The 15,423-nt window shown below is 41.2% G+C and overlaps 1 protein-coding gene across 2 annotated transcripts in view; it reads left to right on the forward strand.

Annotated features, from left to right (window-relative positions):
• Window positions 1-15,423, forward strand: part of RANBP10 (RAN binding protein 10) — a 51,648-nt gene that overhangs the window by 876 nt on the left and 35,349 nt on the right. For both annotated transcript variants that reach the window (XM_079987884.1, XM_079987885.1), the window contains exons 2-3: window positions 129-240; window positions 10,450-10,502. In XM_079987884.1, the coding sequence (XP_079844010.1) occupies window positions 10,454-10,502 (49 nt within the window). In that variant the 5' untranslated portion in view covers window positions 129-240; window positions 10,450-10,453. The remainder of the gene's footprint in view (window positions 1-128; window positions 241-10,449; window positions 10,503-15,423) is intronic.

Genomic DNA, 15,423 nt, shown 5'->3' on the forward strand with positions numbered 1-15,423 from the left:
GCAGAATGATTCTGGCTCTTTTAAAGTCTGTGTTCTAGTCTGACAGCTGTCACTGAGGAGTAAAAGGGCCCGGAACCTCACTCACCCCTTTCCCCCTTTCCTATATATGTTCTTGGGTTTTTTTGCAGGACATGGAAAAAATCACAAGGATGCCGCTTCAGTCAGGGCTACCCATCCTATCCCTGCGGCCTGTGGTATTTATTACTTTGAAGTGAAGATAGTCAGTAAAGGTAGAGATGGGTAAGTGTGTTCTTCTAATGCCTCTTGGACAGTTTGTCTTTCTTTTTAGAGGGTTTGGAACAAATCTCACTGCATACACTTCAACTAGATAGGGATGCTTTGTATGTGGGGGGAGCCATATGGATTATATCAAACTCATACTTAGATCCACTGAAATTAATGGACATGACTGATTTAGGTCCATTACTTTTACTCTGAGTGTGATTCAGGTAGGTAAAACCTAATGTGTCTATGCAGCCCCAAATGTAGGATGTTGCACTAGTTTTAATTTTAAAATAGGGAACTGAGCCAGGTCTTTGGTTTTGATTCAGGTTCAGTTGGGAGGATACAGCTGTGATTCAGGTTCAACTCCAGTTCAAGAAAAAAAAAAACCGGTTTGACTTCCTGCCATCAAATGCCAAGCCAGTAATATAGACCTAGATGAGGCATGCTTATTATGCTGCTCCCTTTGCTGGCTGTTATGGATAATTATACCAAGCAGACGTCTTAAAATTCCAGTGTGGCTTGTTAGTGTGTTGGGACTGAAATCCAATATGGCAGTGACTGTAATGGATGTGGAGGAGAAGAATCCACATAGCTGAGTGGAGCAGAAGAAAGTGCTATTCTGTTTGTAGTATTAAAAATGTGTATAAGAATTCTCTTTTTGTATTTGCTCAAGACAAAATATATGGGTGACATGCTAGGTAGTTTTATGGTCATGAGGAAAATGAGAGCATAGATGGTCCACTAAATCTACAGGATAGTTGGAATTGCAGTTCAGTAATCTCTGATCAATAGGAAAATGGCAGCTTTCATCTGTTAAAGCAGCATCAGAAAATCTTTTTCCATGTGATACCACATAGGCTATAGACTTGAATACATTATGCCAGGAGAGTCTTATTGTCTTCTTTCTTGCATGTTATTATTATTTAAATTTATTAGTCACTATATCTTGCTGAGGGCAACCCAAAGCAACTTGCTATCCAAAGCATACTTTACAACAAGTAGCTTTGAGGTATTGAACTCTTAATAATGAACAAAAAGGGTTTTTTCAAAGATGAAGGTGCTGAAAAAAAGAGGCCACGGCCAAACGTAGAACTCTTCTAAGAAATTTCTTCATTTGCTTTGCCAGAAATTGTGTTTGTACATTGAACAGTTGATAACTTGGAGAGAAAGGAAATAAGAGCTTAGCAATGGGAGGTGGACTTTGGTGACTTACATTTGACAAATAGTTACAACTGTTTGTTGGGTGTGGTGATATATCTGTGGGCACCACATCTTTATAAATCCAGTGTCACAACATGGGTGTGGAGACTGAAAAAAACCTCTTCTAAATACTGTTTACTCCCTGTGGTACTATAGTAGAATTTTTTGTGTCATTGTTTCAGTTGCTGAAGTGAGAAATCAGATACCAGCTGCTCTTGAATATCTGTTTACTCTTGGCATTGTTAAGACCAGGATTCAAATCTCTTCTCAGTCATGGAGCTCACTGGGTCTCCTTGGACCAGTCACCATCTCTTAGCCTAACCTACCTCACAGGATTGTTGTGAGGATGAAATGGGGAAGAGGAGAAACATGTATACCATATCGAGCTCCTTGGAAGATAGAGGTGGTGTATAAATAAATACATAACTTGTACCAGAGGCTCCATTTTTAGGGTTCCATATAGACAATTGATGACCAGTGGAGGTAGATAATGTTTAGATTCGTAACCAAATATCCTTTGGGGAGCAGTGATTTATACCTTATTAGCTATGCCCAGAAGAAGCTGCTAGTGGAGGCATTGGTATGGTATTTAGCCAAGCCATCCTCTTATATTGTACAAAATTTATAATCAAAGTACTAAGGTGCAATCTGACATAAAGCTTCTTGTGTAAGAATGGGACTCTCCTTGCTTCCTTGAGACTGTCTTTGTCCAAAGAGTGGTGGATATGGGATGATGCTTTGTTTGTGAGTCCTGTTGAAAAGGCACAGTTGGGGATTCCACCGCAGCTAAGGGTGGGAGGCCTGGTGATGAACTTGGGAAAGCAGAGGTCTGCTTTCCAAAAATATTGGAAACTAAGTTATGCAGATATCTTCACCCTGGACCACCAGGTGTGTTTTCTAGGCCTTAGAGAAGTATTTCACCTGCAACTAATTTCAGTCTCTTTGGGGTTCAAACTGGGTGTATTAATTAATTTTCATTTGGCTAACCAAATATGGAGCGTGGAGCAATGTGTCCTAGGACAGAATTTCCTTGGTGGTTTTTTTGATGCCATCATTCCACAAGAGCTTCAAAAACATCCAGTAAAACAACTCCTGTGGTATATATGGTCTGTTTTTGTTCAAAAGACACTCATTTTTGTTACCATTTAGTCATGCTTATTTATCCTTCAAACTGGAGAACTAAAATAAAAACCACTTGTACTTTTGGGTTACAGGCCTGCGGAAAGTGCAATTACCAGGCATTAATTTTGGCTATATTTTGTGTGGGTCTGCATGTGGAGACGCCATTTCTGTTTTTAAGTTCAGGATGCATCTTGCCTACTTCATGAAGACTGAAGCAGCATTACCCAGCAGCTAAGTCATTTCCCTTCAAAAGAAACTGAGGAAGAAATATTGGCTGAACAGAGTGGCTGAAAACTTTCTAAAGTTGGGAGGAATTTGATGCATTGAAGTCCAAATAAAAATCTCTGCAAGGTTCTAGAAATGATAGCAGCATGGCGTTGTCTGAGAAATACCTAAGCCATTTAATTCTGAAGCACTTTTTTTGTAGGTTCTACTGCCTGCTAGGTCCTGTTCAGTTAACCAGAAAACACTACCTGTGCCAAGGAGCAAAGTTTACTAATGTCTGCAGCATAAAATGCTTTCAGTATCACATTTACTCTGAATATTATTACTTCCTTCCCTAATGCAGGGAGGAGAATAGTGGGGTAGAGAAGAGCTGGACAAAATCTCATAAGTTTTGTACATCCTGCCCCTTGTATTTTGTCCCCCAGCTCCTTGTGGAGTTTCCTAATCAAATAATCTATCTGGCATAAAGTGTACTGATAGTAAGATTTTAAGTTGCATAAGATTGGAGACAGCAGTCCAAAGAATGTAGAGTGAATTGCTATTAACAGAGGTTGAATTGGAGGATGTATTTCAACATTCTGTTTCCAGAAGATGTTATCCAGCGGTGGATACAGCTCTAGATCTATGTAGATAGACACGTATCAAGACATGGGGTTGTTTCTGGCTAAGTCAGAGGAGATCCATAGAAATTAGTGGATTAAAGTTCATCATGACTAAAATCCACTTATTTCAATGGGTCTACTCTTAGTGTTATTTAACTGGATACAGCCTATTGGCTTACACAATTTGGTGAGTGGATCTGGATCAGATTTTATTACAGCATTGCTTTTAAGTAGTAAACGCTTCTGGCTGGAACAAATTTAATTTGTTATGCAGTTCCCAGAATGATTGTAAATATTTGGTATCTGATACTAACTGGTAGGTAAAGACAATTTCCAGAGTGACCATGATTGCCACAGAAGTGGTCTGTGGCCTATAGTGATGTGAGGATTACCCTGTAAAGTAATTTTAAATTGAAACCTTGGTCATAAATCCAGTTACTGGATGTTGATTGTTTTAACTAGAGCTCAGAAAAAGGGGCTACTATGCTGTTCCTACGGCAGGTGAGAATTGAATAGTTTGCTATCAGTGGTGTTATCAGGAAGTATTCTGTACACAACAACTGACTCAAAGTGATCAGATCCATGCAGACTAGAATCAAACTTCTGAGGATAACTTGAGTAAATATCAGGTATGTAATATTTCTGCACTTTCCCAGCTGTAACCAGTTGGTCTTGGCAATACAGAAACATTGATTGCATTGTCAAGTCAGAGAGAGGCTGAGCCTGGTGGTGGAAACAGTCGTTCCCTGAATGTGGCCTATTGCGGATCCGGTGGGAATTGTCACCCCTGAAGCTGCTGGAATCTTAAGAGTATATCTAGCTGCTGCTAGCTTCCAAAATTATACTGATTCATTCTGATTCAACCTCATGGAAGGAGAGCATGTATATAAAAATTGAAAGTAAAATGGTTCACTTTAAGAACTGGGTTGGTAAACAGTTGCTTAGTACAGTGTGGTAATACATATAGTTGTGCCATAGCATCTAACCCAGCAGTCCGTCCGTCCCCCCCAAAAAAAAAGAACTATTGAGATCTATAGAAAAGCTCACACATTCACTATGCATTTGTTAGGGACTGCGTGAAACCCATTCCATTAATGGAATGTATGAACCCTTCTCCCATATAACCAGTGCAATTGCAGGCTGTGTTGTCAGCAGCAAAGACTTCCTTCTTGGATCTTAGGCTCAGGTGAATCCAGCAAAAAAATGCTATTTGGAGTGCATTTGGTGGTGGCTCACTTTGGTACCCTAGGCTTGTCTGTTCAGACAATTGTTGGATATGTTGCATTGTGGGAATGGACCTATACCAGGGATATCCAACAGGTCGACTGTGATCGACAGGTCGACCCCGGGTTGTTAGAAGTCAATTGCAGTCGATTGCAGGTTCATTTTTGTCCACGGGTTAAAAGGAGCATTTGGCCTGCCCCTCCCTCTTTCCTTTACTGCACACAATTTCAAGAGCGGAAGACGGAGTTTCTGCTGGTGGAATGACTTATTGTTTATCTGTTTTTGTTGCTGCCCTCCCCAAAAAAGGTCGACAATTTCGACCTCCCTCCCCCCCCCAAAAAAAAATAGGTAGATCACTTCCAGTTTTTCATTCTGTGAGTAGATCACAATCTCTTGGGATTTGGACGTCCCTGAACTATAGTATATGCTTTATGGATATAAAGTGATATTGACATTATGGAAAGAGGTCTTGTTTGTATATGTTTGGTCCTTAATTACAGAATACCCAAAGTTTCAAACCAGTATGGTATGGGGATGACAAGAGAATGAAATAGCCCAGTTCTTTAAAAGAGTGATACTGGCTACCAAGAGGCTGATTTGGCCAAAACGAAAGCTCAAATGAATAAGATTATAAATCACTTGGGTTTTTTGTGACCCTTGCAGTAATTGAGAAAGTAGCCTATATGAAAAGGGAGATGTTTGAAGGTATTTTGCAAGGCTTTTTTTGGCCTCAACAGGGTTAAGGAGGTGCTTACCTGGGGCAGCTGACAGAGAATCAGGGACACACCTTTTTTTCTTACATATATTATTTATCATATTACTGAATCCTTTCTCATTTTCACTGTTTTAGTCAGCTTGCCATTTTGATTTGGGTATCTTGGAGTTAGGACTTTGGGAGGGAGGAAGAACTCTTAAGGGATGTGTAAAGTTCTATAAGGAAGGGGTAGGTGGGTTGGGAAAAGGAAGAGTTAAAAACTCAATTTGAACCTTTTTTTTTTTTTTTGTATTTTGGTTCTTTTAGCATACCATAACATTTCAGATAGTAAAAACTGAATAATGAAAGGAGGGGTGATGTTAGCATGACAGTAGCAATTAATAATACTTGTTATTTGCACAGTGTGTTTCTACAATACATTGATAGAGTTTTGACTTTTATATCAGTAAGCTTTACAGCAGCCCTGTAAGGTAGTCTTGATGGGTGACCCTCAGATTACAGATGGGAAACTGAGATGTAATGACGGTTGTCTAAGGTCACCCTGCAGGTTCATGACTGAGCTGGGTATTGAATCAGGGGCTTCTGATTTCTTAATTGTTAAATGACAAGATTGTTTTGAATAATTAGGACCCTGAAGAAATAACTAAAAATGGAGACACGTGGAATGCCTTTGGAAACAGAAGCAGATTTTCTTCACAGGAAAGTGAGAAGTCACTCCCATGTTGCAGTTCTTCTGATAGTACATTTCTGTCACAATAGTAGCTATAAGCTACTACTGCATAAGCATTTCCAGGGTAGCCTAATGATATGGAACACCCTTCTGTTAGGATTTAATGCATAGTGCCAAGGGCTAACTTAGACAAGGAGTTCCTGTACCAGGGTTTGGGGCACTCTTTCAGTAACAAGCAGAGCCACTAAGGATCTTAGCCTTCTTATAGCTGAAAAACTGTCTTCTCAATTTTAAAGTGGTGGATGATTATGCCTAGACCATTCCTTGCAGAGCAGTGGGTTCATGCCAGTACAAGTGCCAGCTAGCTGTAATGACAAGTGAAAGCAAGTGGATATTGACATCAAACAGTAGCTGAAAGGAATTGTAAGGAAGAGATAATAAAAAATGGGGGGGGGGAGCCCTCAGGAGCAGAGGCAGCTCAGTACAGTAAGAGCTCTCAATGAAGGGATTAGACTGTCTGCAACTTATTCCTGTAGGCTTCCAAAAGGCTGAATTCATCCAGCATCTGTAGCTGTAGGCAAGCCATTTTAAGTATTTGCACTTTTCCATTTGACCATGCTAATACCAGCCAGTATATGCTGTGCCGGTGGTGAATGTGTCAACTTTGATGACAGAACACGGTGGATTTCATAGTAACTGTTAGTAAAAATGGCACAGTGCTTTTTGTGCTGTTAACTATGGCATTGATGCTTATGCTACTCAGCTGGTGATGCTGGGTTGGGTGAAGTTTTGTGTTTGAAATAATTGTGATGCAAAGAGTGCTGTACAGTTGCTTTGTACTGTAAGAAGGTTTGTATAATTATTGTACAGTCATACAAAGACCAGCGATCTCATGTTTTTAATATTTTGTTGGGAGCTTCCCAGAGTAGTTGTAACTGCCCAGTTGGAAGGGCGGCATAAATAATAAAGTTGTTATTGTTGTATTTTTCCTGGAATACTGCAATTTGGCAGCACCGACATTGCAACACGGTAGTGTGTTTGGACATGGGAATCTATATATGTTCAGTCATGACATCTCAGTGGAGCATATCAGTCTTTCTGCCTCATTCCATCTGCAAAATGGATAACAGTTATCCTAGCTCATAGTATTCTTGCAAGTGTGGTGTCCTGATAATACATACCTGCATGTGCATATATAGCTGTAGTGATATGGCATGGCACGATGGTATTGTTGGATTGTTTGCTTGGTTTGGAATTCTGTACCCTGGTTGTACCCGTAAATAGTTTTCTGCTAAATTGGGTGTTTATGCTTGGCTGTGAGAATGGCTCTTCTTTAGAATGGGGATGAGCTATTAATACAATAAACAGCATGAACTGTGTGACTGTCACAACTAGTATTTCATCCCTGGCATGCAATGTTTATAAAGTACATGGATTCTTTCATATGAGTTACATACACTTAAAAAAAACTATGCTCCAGCTATTGTTCATAATGGGGTTGGAATGTGTCCAGTCCCCTTGAAGCAAACAGAGGTCAGTGCCAGCTGCCCACTGGAGGGCATTTTAATTTTTGAGAGCAACAGTTTTTCTACTTTGGCACCCAAACCTTTAGCAATCTACCAGTAATCTGGACTGATATGAAAGAGTGCTTCTACTTGTAGAGTTGCCTGAATCTTCTTATGGGAGCCATTTTGCTTTGCCTTCCCCATAGACTTTGTGAAAGTCATAACTTCTGGTGCTTAAGAACAGTTTTTCTATGTTTAAGAATTTGAACCAGATCACCAAGGATTGGTGTACTTTTAAATGGGGCACTTGCTTTTCCTCTGTGTGCCTGCAGAGCAGTTAATCACAAAACATACAAGCTTAAAGCATAAATGCAATTTAAAAACATAAGTAAATGCCACAGGAAGAAAACAGATAACAGAGAAACATTTCAGAGGATTTTCTTTCTTTTTCTGTACAATTACTCAGCTCCCTGAAATTAAAAACAACAACAAAAACAGGAAAAACAGTTATTGATGAAGTTCAATAGAACCCCCTTCTTCCTGAAAATATCATATTGTTTGAAAACTGATTAATAGTGAAATAATTGGGGGGAGAGGGGTTTCTCTCCATATTGACAAGAATAAGATCTACTAAAGATGTTCTGCTGTGTAAAAGTAGGAATCTTTGCAATGGGCTTAGTGGTATTAATACAGTGGACCCTCGGGTTACGTTACCTTGGGTAACATAACTTTCGGGTTGCGAACCCGGCAAACCCGGAAGTGTATATTTCTGGGTTTCGTCGCATGCACAGAAACGCTCTATCATGCCACATGCGTGCGCAGAAGCGGCGCTTCTAGATGCAGATTTTTCGGGGTGTGTATGGACCCCCGGAACGAATTAAGTTCTTATCCGGAGGGTCCACTGTAATCAGCTCTGGTGGTAAGGAGCACTTCTTCACATTAATGCAAGGCATTCAAAACAATCCCTCCAAGATCTGAAGAGCTGTAGCATGGAGGCTAGGTTGTTTTGGTAGCATATGAGCACAGTAGCAAGGAGGAGAAAACATGAGAAAAAAGTTAGCAACTTTAAGAGTATTTAGTTAGAAATACTGAAATATGGTAACTAAAAGTGGGTAGACTGCTGAGTGGTTCAGCCAACTGAGATTACGTAGCTGTGGCCTTGAAAGAGCTGCACTGGCTGCCAGTATGCTGATAACCCAAATTTAATGCACTGCTAGCAATGACTCATAAAACCTTATACAAAATGGGACCAAAATGCTTGAAGAAGCATCTCTTTCTGCATCAGCCTGTCTCCACTCTTCATGCTAAGATCATTGGTTGGATTTCCTCCAGTTGAGATCAGTTATGTGGCAGCTTGGGAAAGAGCCTTCTCTGTGGTGGTGCCCCATCTATGTAATGTCTTCCCTGCTGAGCTAAAGCTGATGTTGAATCTTACTAGATTTTGTTTAGAGGTGAAGAGTTGTCTCCTGACAAGGGCCTTTATGGTTACAGGTTATTAATGCTTGGGCCAGGTGCTGAGATGGTTGTACTGGTTTTGTTCTGTGTGTGTCCTTGCTGAGGTTCTCTCTGCCCTTGTTTTATGGCATTACAGTTGATACTGTGGCTTTTTATTTTTATTGTACCATGTTGTGGGTTGCTTTGCAGTCAAGAGCCAACTTACAACACTTCTAAATAAAAATAAAATGAATAAATCCTTTTAAGGATTTTGGGTAAAAACTGGACTAGAGTCTGAGGTATGGGGGCATGTGATCAATTCCTTCCAGCTTCAATATCCTATTAATATTATTACTGCCCAGGGCTCTTTTGTGAGGAAAAATAGAAATTTAATAAATGAATAAAAAATAACTGATGGACTTATCTTTAATTAGAGCTAGACTAGACAGTGCTCTGGACACCTCTCAAGAGTCATCTGCTGTAATACTGGAGTCAAGTTCCTGGTGGATGCAAGCAATTTTGTCCTCATAATGCTTTGCAAACAATTCATAGCAAGCTACCCTTGGTTCTGTCACCTTCAGGTGTGCAGCAGTGACTCAGACATAGGGAGGTCAGGTGAGCAGTGCAGCCCCACCACTCCATCCAGTATGGGTAGTTGGTCTGTGCATATCAGGTAATTAAATCTAGGCTTAGAATTTTGAACATGGACCCTCTTCCAAACTTCTGTTGTCTGTTTTGGAGTAAGGACCTTAACTTCTCCTGTCTTTACAATGGCAGTTAAATACTGCAGGTTCTTTGAATGTGTAAACCTCTTTTTACTTGTCCCAACCAATTAGGTTTCCTTTTGTGTGAAACGGTAAGGCCAAGGATTACAATGTAAAAAGATCAGAAGCTTCATGAACTGTGGGAGGCCAAGATGGGGAAGAACTCCTGCCAGCAGTAGATAATTCAACCATCCTATCTCTGCTCGACAATGCACCCTGCTTAGTCACTGGAGAAGGAAGCAGCTTGTGTGCAGCTGGAGATGAGGCATGCATGCAGTGCTTCTACAAAGCTGCTGTTCCCAGATTGCTGCATGCTAATTCTGACTGGGGGGTGGGATGCCGCCCTGTTTAAGAGGCATCTCTGTGTACAGTTCTTACCTTTGGGATAGGCCTCCTAGCAAAATTAATTTACATGCGTTACCAGTGACTATATTTTAAAAGCATATACTTTTTGATATTCCAGCAAAGGGGAGGTAGTTTGCTGAGCACATCAAGAAGGTTTGATAAGGAACTACTGCCTTCTTGCTGACCACCGGCAAGAGGCCCCGGTGCCTGGGAAGGGGAGTCAGCCTTTCTCGGGGGCCGATCACCAACACTGCCCTGGCTAGCTGTGCCATTTTGTGCAGGATTTCAGAAGGAATCTGATCACAGCCTCTGTTGAATGATAACTTAAACTGTGCTTTCAGTTAGGAATAGCAGCATTGTGTGATTTTGCTTGGCCATTCTCTCTCTGCTGTATTAACACACTTTTGTTTGCTTGAAGGTACATGGGGATAGGACTCTCAGCCCAAGGTGTCAACATGAACAGACTTCCTGGTGAGTCATTATTAATAATTGTTTGTGCTTGTCCTGTGTGCCAGTAACCACTACGCTGGAATTGTACACTTCTAAGAGGGGGATGTGCTCACTACTTTTGGAGCCAGAACTTTGTTTGGAGGGAACTTTGCTACAAATTTACTACTTAAAATTTGTTAAACACATACAGCTTATGAAACCTCTTCCAACACCCTTGAATCTTACGCTTCCTTGCTTTTCTTTCCACAAACCTTTAGCTGTCCTCCAGTCTTTCCATTTCTATAATAGGATTCTGAGTTGCAGTACATCTTTGATTGCAGCATAGTTCCTTTGTGCCACAGAATGTCACTTGATCTGTCAGATGGGTATGGCGCGTAGGAGAAATGGGCATTGTCGCTTTCTGTTCTCTTCTGCATCGTGCAGATATATTTCTTCTGTGTTTCCGAACATATGTTAAATCACTTAATATTTTATTCTGTCCCCACGGCTACTTTTTTTGTTAAGAATAGGAGTCACTAAGTCATTGTCTCAAAACAGAATCCAGCCCTTTGAGAAATGCTACTTCTGCCACGCACCACCATCACCCACATTTCCCAGTCCCTCACTTAGGTGTGGTATGCCTAATGCATGCTTGTTGACTGGCACCAGTTAGGGTGTTGTGGGTCAGTCTAGGTATTGACATGTGTGTTCTGGAAGTGCCTCCCTTGCTGTGCTAAGCTGACTAGATGCTGCCTGGGTTCCTCCCAGTCCTGGTGATATTATTTGACCCCAAATGGTGGTAATTTAGTGGCATAGTTCCGGTGCAGACCCTAACTATAATGGACTTGGTTTATCCTTGGCATTGTAAGGATTGCTCACAAGTTTGAATAAAGTCTTAGGATATTCAGTCCTCAAATCCTATATCAGTTAGCACAGAAGGACTTGCATTGTGCATGAGTTACTCAGTAACACCAGCTAATCTTGTGGTGATGATGATGAGAGTACAGCCCTAGTTTGCAGTCATTTTATAACAAATGTATTGATCAAGATTGGAAGAGCCACTGCCTCTGTGTACTGACTCAACACCCTCAGGAGCCACACTACCTCTGGTTAGCTTTTTAACCTCTGTTGTCCACTATGAACAGCAACAGGGTTTACTAATGCTTTCCCCTTTGTATGCACTGTAGCTCAGCTGAAACTGCTGTATTTCAGATCCCTTCCAATCATGTGCATTTATACTTATAACGCAGGATAACACTTCGTGCTTCTGATGAAGTGGACTCTGTTCCTCAAATGGTTATGTCCTAATAAACGTGTTAGTCTTTAAAATGACACAAGACACTTTGCTGCGGTTGCTGTGACAGACTAACATGGTCACCACACTGAAACTCATAATTTTTCTTTGTCTTGATCTGAGTAGCAAAGGTAGAGCCGCCACCAAGTTCTTCAGGGGCATCTTTTGCAATTGTTCTTGAACTTGTCTGAAGCAAACAGGCCAACACTCCCTCTCAGTGAAATGAAGAGCTCATTTCAAATTCCACAGATGGAGATGCATGTCCCCATGTAAGGGAGTGCTAGAGTTTGGGCAGTGGGACTAACTTTCCTTTTGGCCCCTCGTGCTCCTGCTCGTAGACAGTTCTGCATCCTTTTGCAAAGTGGTGGGAAACTGCTGCAAAATGGAGCTCCCTTTACAGGTTGAAAATGTGTGCCACTCCCTCGCTCCTGCTTTCTGCTTAGCTCTAGTTTGAGATGCATAACCAGACAAGGCTCTGCCAAAACCTACTGTTGCTTTTCCCTCAAGAGAGCCCTTGGCTTGTCAGAAGTGGGTAATGGATTGGGATGTAGGATCCTTGGGATCAGGAGTTAAACTAGGAGCTGGATTAAGCCCTGAAATGGCCAGATGCCTATCCCTAGGGCAGCAGTTTTGTTTGCTGTCTGGTATCTCCTGACTGCCATTTATTCAAAGCTCAACTTTTTATCTTCATGTGTTTGAGTTTATTTTGGAATCTGTTCTTCAGATAGACGGTTCATCTTTTAAAAACAACATCCTGCAGTGGTACTAATTAATGATCGGTCTTTAATAACAGCTTCTTACTTGGCTTGGAACTGCACATGCTCTAGTATTTAAACTTGATTGCAGGGTCACATGGAAATGACAGTGTCAGGCGAGATCTGCAAACATTATTAGAGAGTGCTCATGTGATTTGTTCTAAATGCAGGTCTTTGGGGCTGTGTTTGCCATTTAACACCTTTGTCACTGGCTACTAGAAATGCACTGGGCTGCAGCTTCCCATAGAGAGTCCATTCATATGGTCAAAGGGCTGGCCTGTGGCCAGACTTTTCTAGTAAAAACATTTTGACAGTGGGTTGCTAGAAACAGCAGGTGTTGAATGTTAATTTGCAAAATTTGTGAGAGATGATGACTCTATCCTGAACATGCTTAGGCTGGTTTTTTATATTAGAGCAGAAGGAATAATTCAGAAGGGAGAACAGTTGTTCCACATGCCGCTCTGGACTTGTAGAATTACTTGGAGCTGGAATTGGCCACAAGCAATGTATTTGAAAATATCACTGTCGTTAATCTAAAATGGTTTGTGGTAATTTGTGGCCTGTCAAGTTGAGCACAACCTATGAGTTGTATGTTGTGATCAGTGAAGTACTTGAGCTGCCCATCTGCAGTCCCAAACAGACAACAAAAGCAGGTTTGAATCCTGGTGGACTGTCATGCAAAAGGAGGTAGTAATATTGCCCCAGTGTACTTCAAGCCGAGTTGGCAAGTGGACAGTTTATTCCCATTTTATCCTTCCAGTATACACTATGAGGTCACTCAGTGAGATTCATGGCTGAGCTGGAGTTTGAATTTGGGTCTTCATTATCCAAGCCCAACTTTCTACCCACTATTTCACAGTGGTTCTCATAACTATCATGCTAAGTTATGTCCATGTCTGACTGTATTACACACAGCTGCTAAATGACATTAGCTGTGTTATGCTAGAGATGTCTGTTCTGAACTCAGTGGGGCTTACTTGTGTGAGACTTGCATCCAGGCGAGTATAGTAATGTATACCACTTTTCATGTTAGTGATTTGATATTGCCTCAGTTTTCCATAGTTCATTACCAGGAAGGGTGAAAATAGGTTGTTACTGCGTTGTGCTTGGAACTGTGGGAAGGGCAGCCTTCCCCAATCTGACAAGTTCCAGATGTTCTGGAGTAGATTACCCATCAGCCCCTATCAGCATGGCTGTCCAAAACATATGAAAGGCACTAAGTTGGGAAAGGCTACTGTGGAAGAAAACACTCTTTAAACTTTAACATTCACTGAAAACTCCACAAAGTGTTACTTTAGATAAGTCTTTCCAACTTCTGTAGGTATGTGTTTAAAAGATAACCTTTGCCGAAAGGTGGAGTGGGTTTGGCTTTTCTTTTTCTGTTTTGTGACTTTTGTATTATTTCTACATACTTCTAATTCCAAGCATTTAATCTTCTTCAGCTGGGTGTAGACATAACTGGGAGGACCCTTTTGACACCAGGATTTTCTGGAGACAAAGGAATTTAGGGATTTTAGATTTCTATTCAAAATTTTACTGAGAGGAAGGTCCTATGGTACTAATAGTCAGGTGCCACAAATTTTAGCTAACGTTGGTAGCAAGCTGTTATTTATGATTTCCCCAAATCTTCCTCCACTCTTATCAGTTCTCTGGAACACACAACAGACTTGGCATAGACGGGTAAGTTAACCTTTGCCATAGTGCTTTGAAGGTACTCAGAAGTAGTTGGAAGGATTCTTCCTAGATCCTAGGATCTGCGAGGTCCAGTGCAAAAGTGAGAGGCTGACCTTCCCTCCCCCAAGACCCTTGCACATACCAAAGGAGTTAGGCAAGAGTGGGTTTTCTCTCCCAAGTAAGATAAGTCTCCCTCCCTTGTTGTCATGCAGAGAGAACCTTGAAGGGAAGGGAGGGAGGGATGTATCACATCACTCAGGGACTGGGCAGATAGTTGCCAGGAAGACATGACTGTATTTATGGAACTCTATTAATGGGACTTCATAGTCAGCATGTTCATAATTACTTTTAATGTAAAAACAGGGCAATTGGCAGTGTGCGCTTTTGTGCCGCTCTGTTGAGATGCTTTGTTCTAGACATTTCCAAGGTCTCATTCAGAAACATACTTCAACAACTGCAGATTTCAGCCATTGAGAATCTAGTGGGGTTGCAAAAGTCTTATTCTGTATTCATTTTTTAATGAACTTTATGTAATGCAAAACCTTATTCTAAAGTGTGGTATGTTGGTAAGGTGTCTGTTGGTTTCTGAATTTTGTCGCAGAATCCATTTGTGCCACTTATTATAAAACAGAATGTTGTAGTGCAGAGAGCTCCTGTTCAGCAATGCCTTTTCTTTCCCTCCAACAGATAGTCAGCATTCTGTGGTTACTGAGCATGCACTGGGATCTTTGGGTCCCCCCCCCATTTAGGACTTTTTTGTTTATACAAATTTGTGGGTTCCCCCAAGCCTGGTGATACTTTCTTCCTCTTGCTTGTGCTTTCTTACCTACATAAACGATGGTATTCACAGAAGTATATAATGATTTTAGGTAGCTGTGGTTGGCAATTTCAAACCCTTCGTTATACTATTTTTGTACTTCCACTTCTTTTCTTTCCAGAATAGAAATTACCTGGTTGAAGGACATTCCTCTCTTAACCTCATTTGTTACTGATGTAAAGCAGCAGCTGTACCCATTGTGAGGGAGGCTTTGCAGGTGTGCGTGTCTGGCTCTTTGGTTTGTCTCCAAAGCTTTTACTGCAGTTTCATTCATCCAGTCCTGTTTCCTGTTGTCTGCTTTCCTGGTGCTTATCGTGCAAATGGGAGCAGCTCAGGATCCAGAGTGCCCTAGTGGCTGGGTAATTCAAGTGCACTTTCAGAAGGGTGTGATGACTAAGAAGTCCTGGAAAATACTGGTGACTC

Source organism: Podarcis cretensis (genome assembly GCF_951804945.1).
Source record: "Podarcis cretensis genome assembly, chromosome: 8".
Lineage (NCBI taxonomy): Eukaryota > Metazoa > Chordata > Lepidosauria > Squamata > Lacertidae > Podarcis > Podarcis cretensis.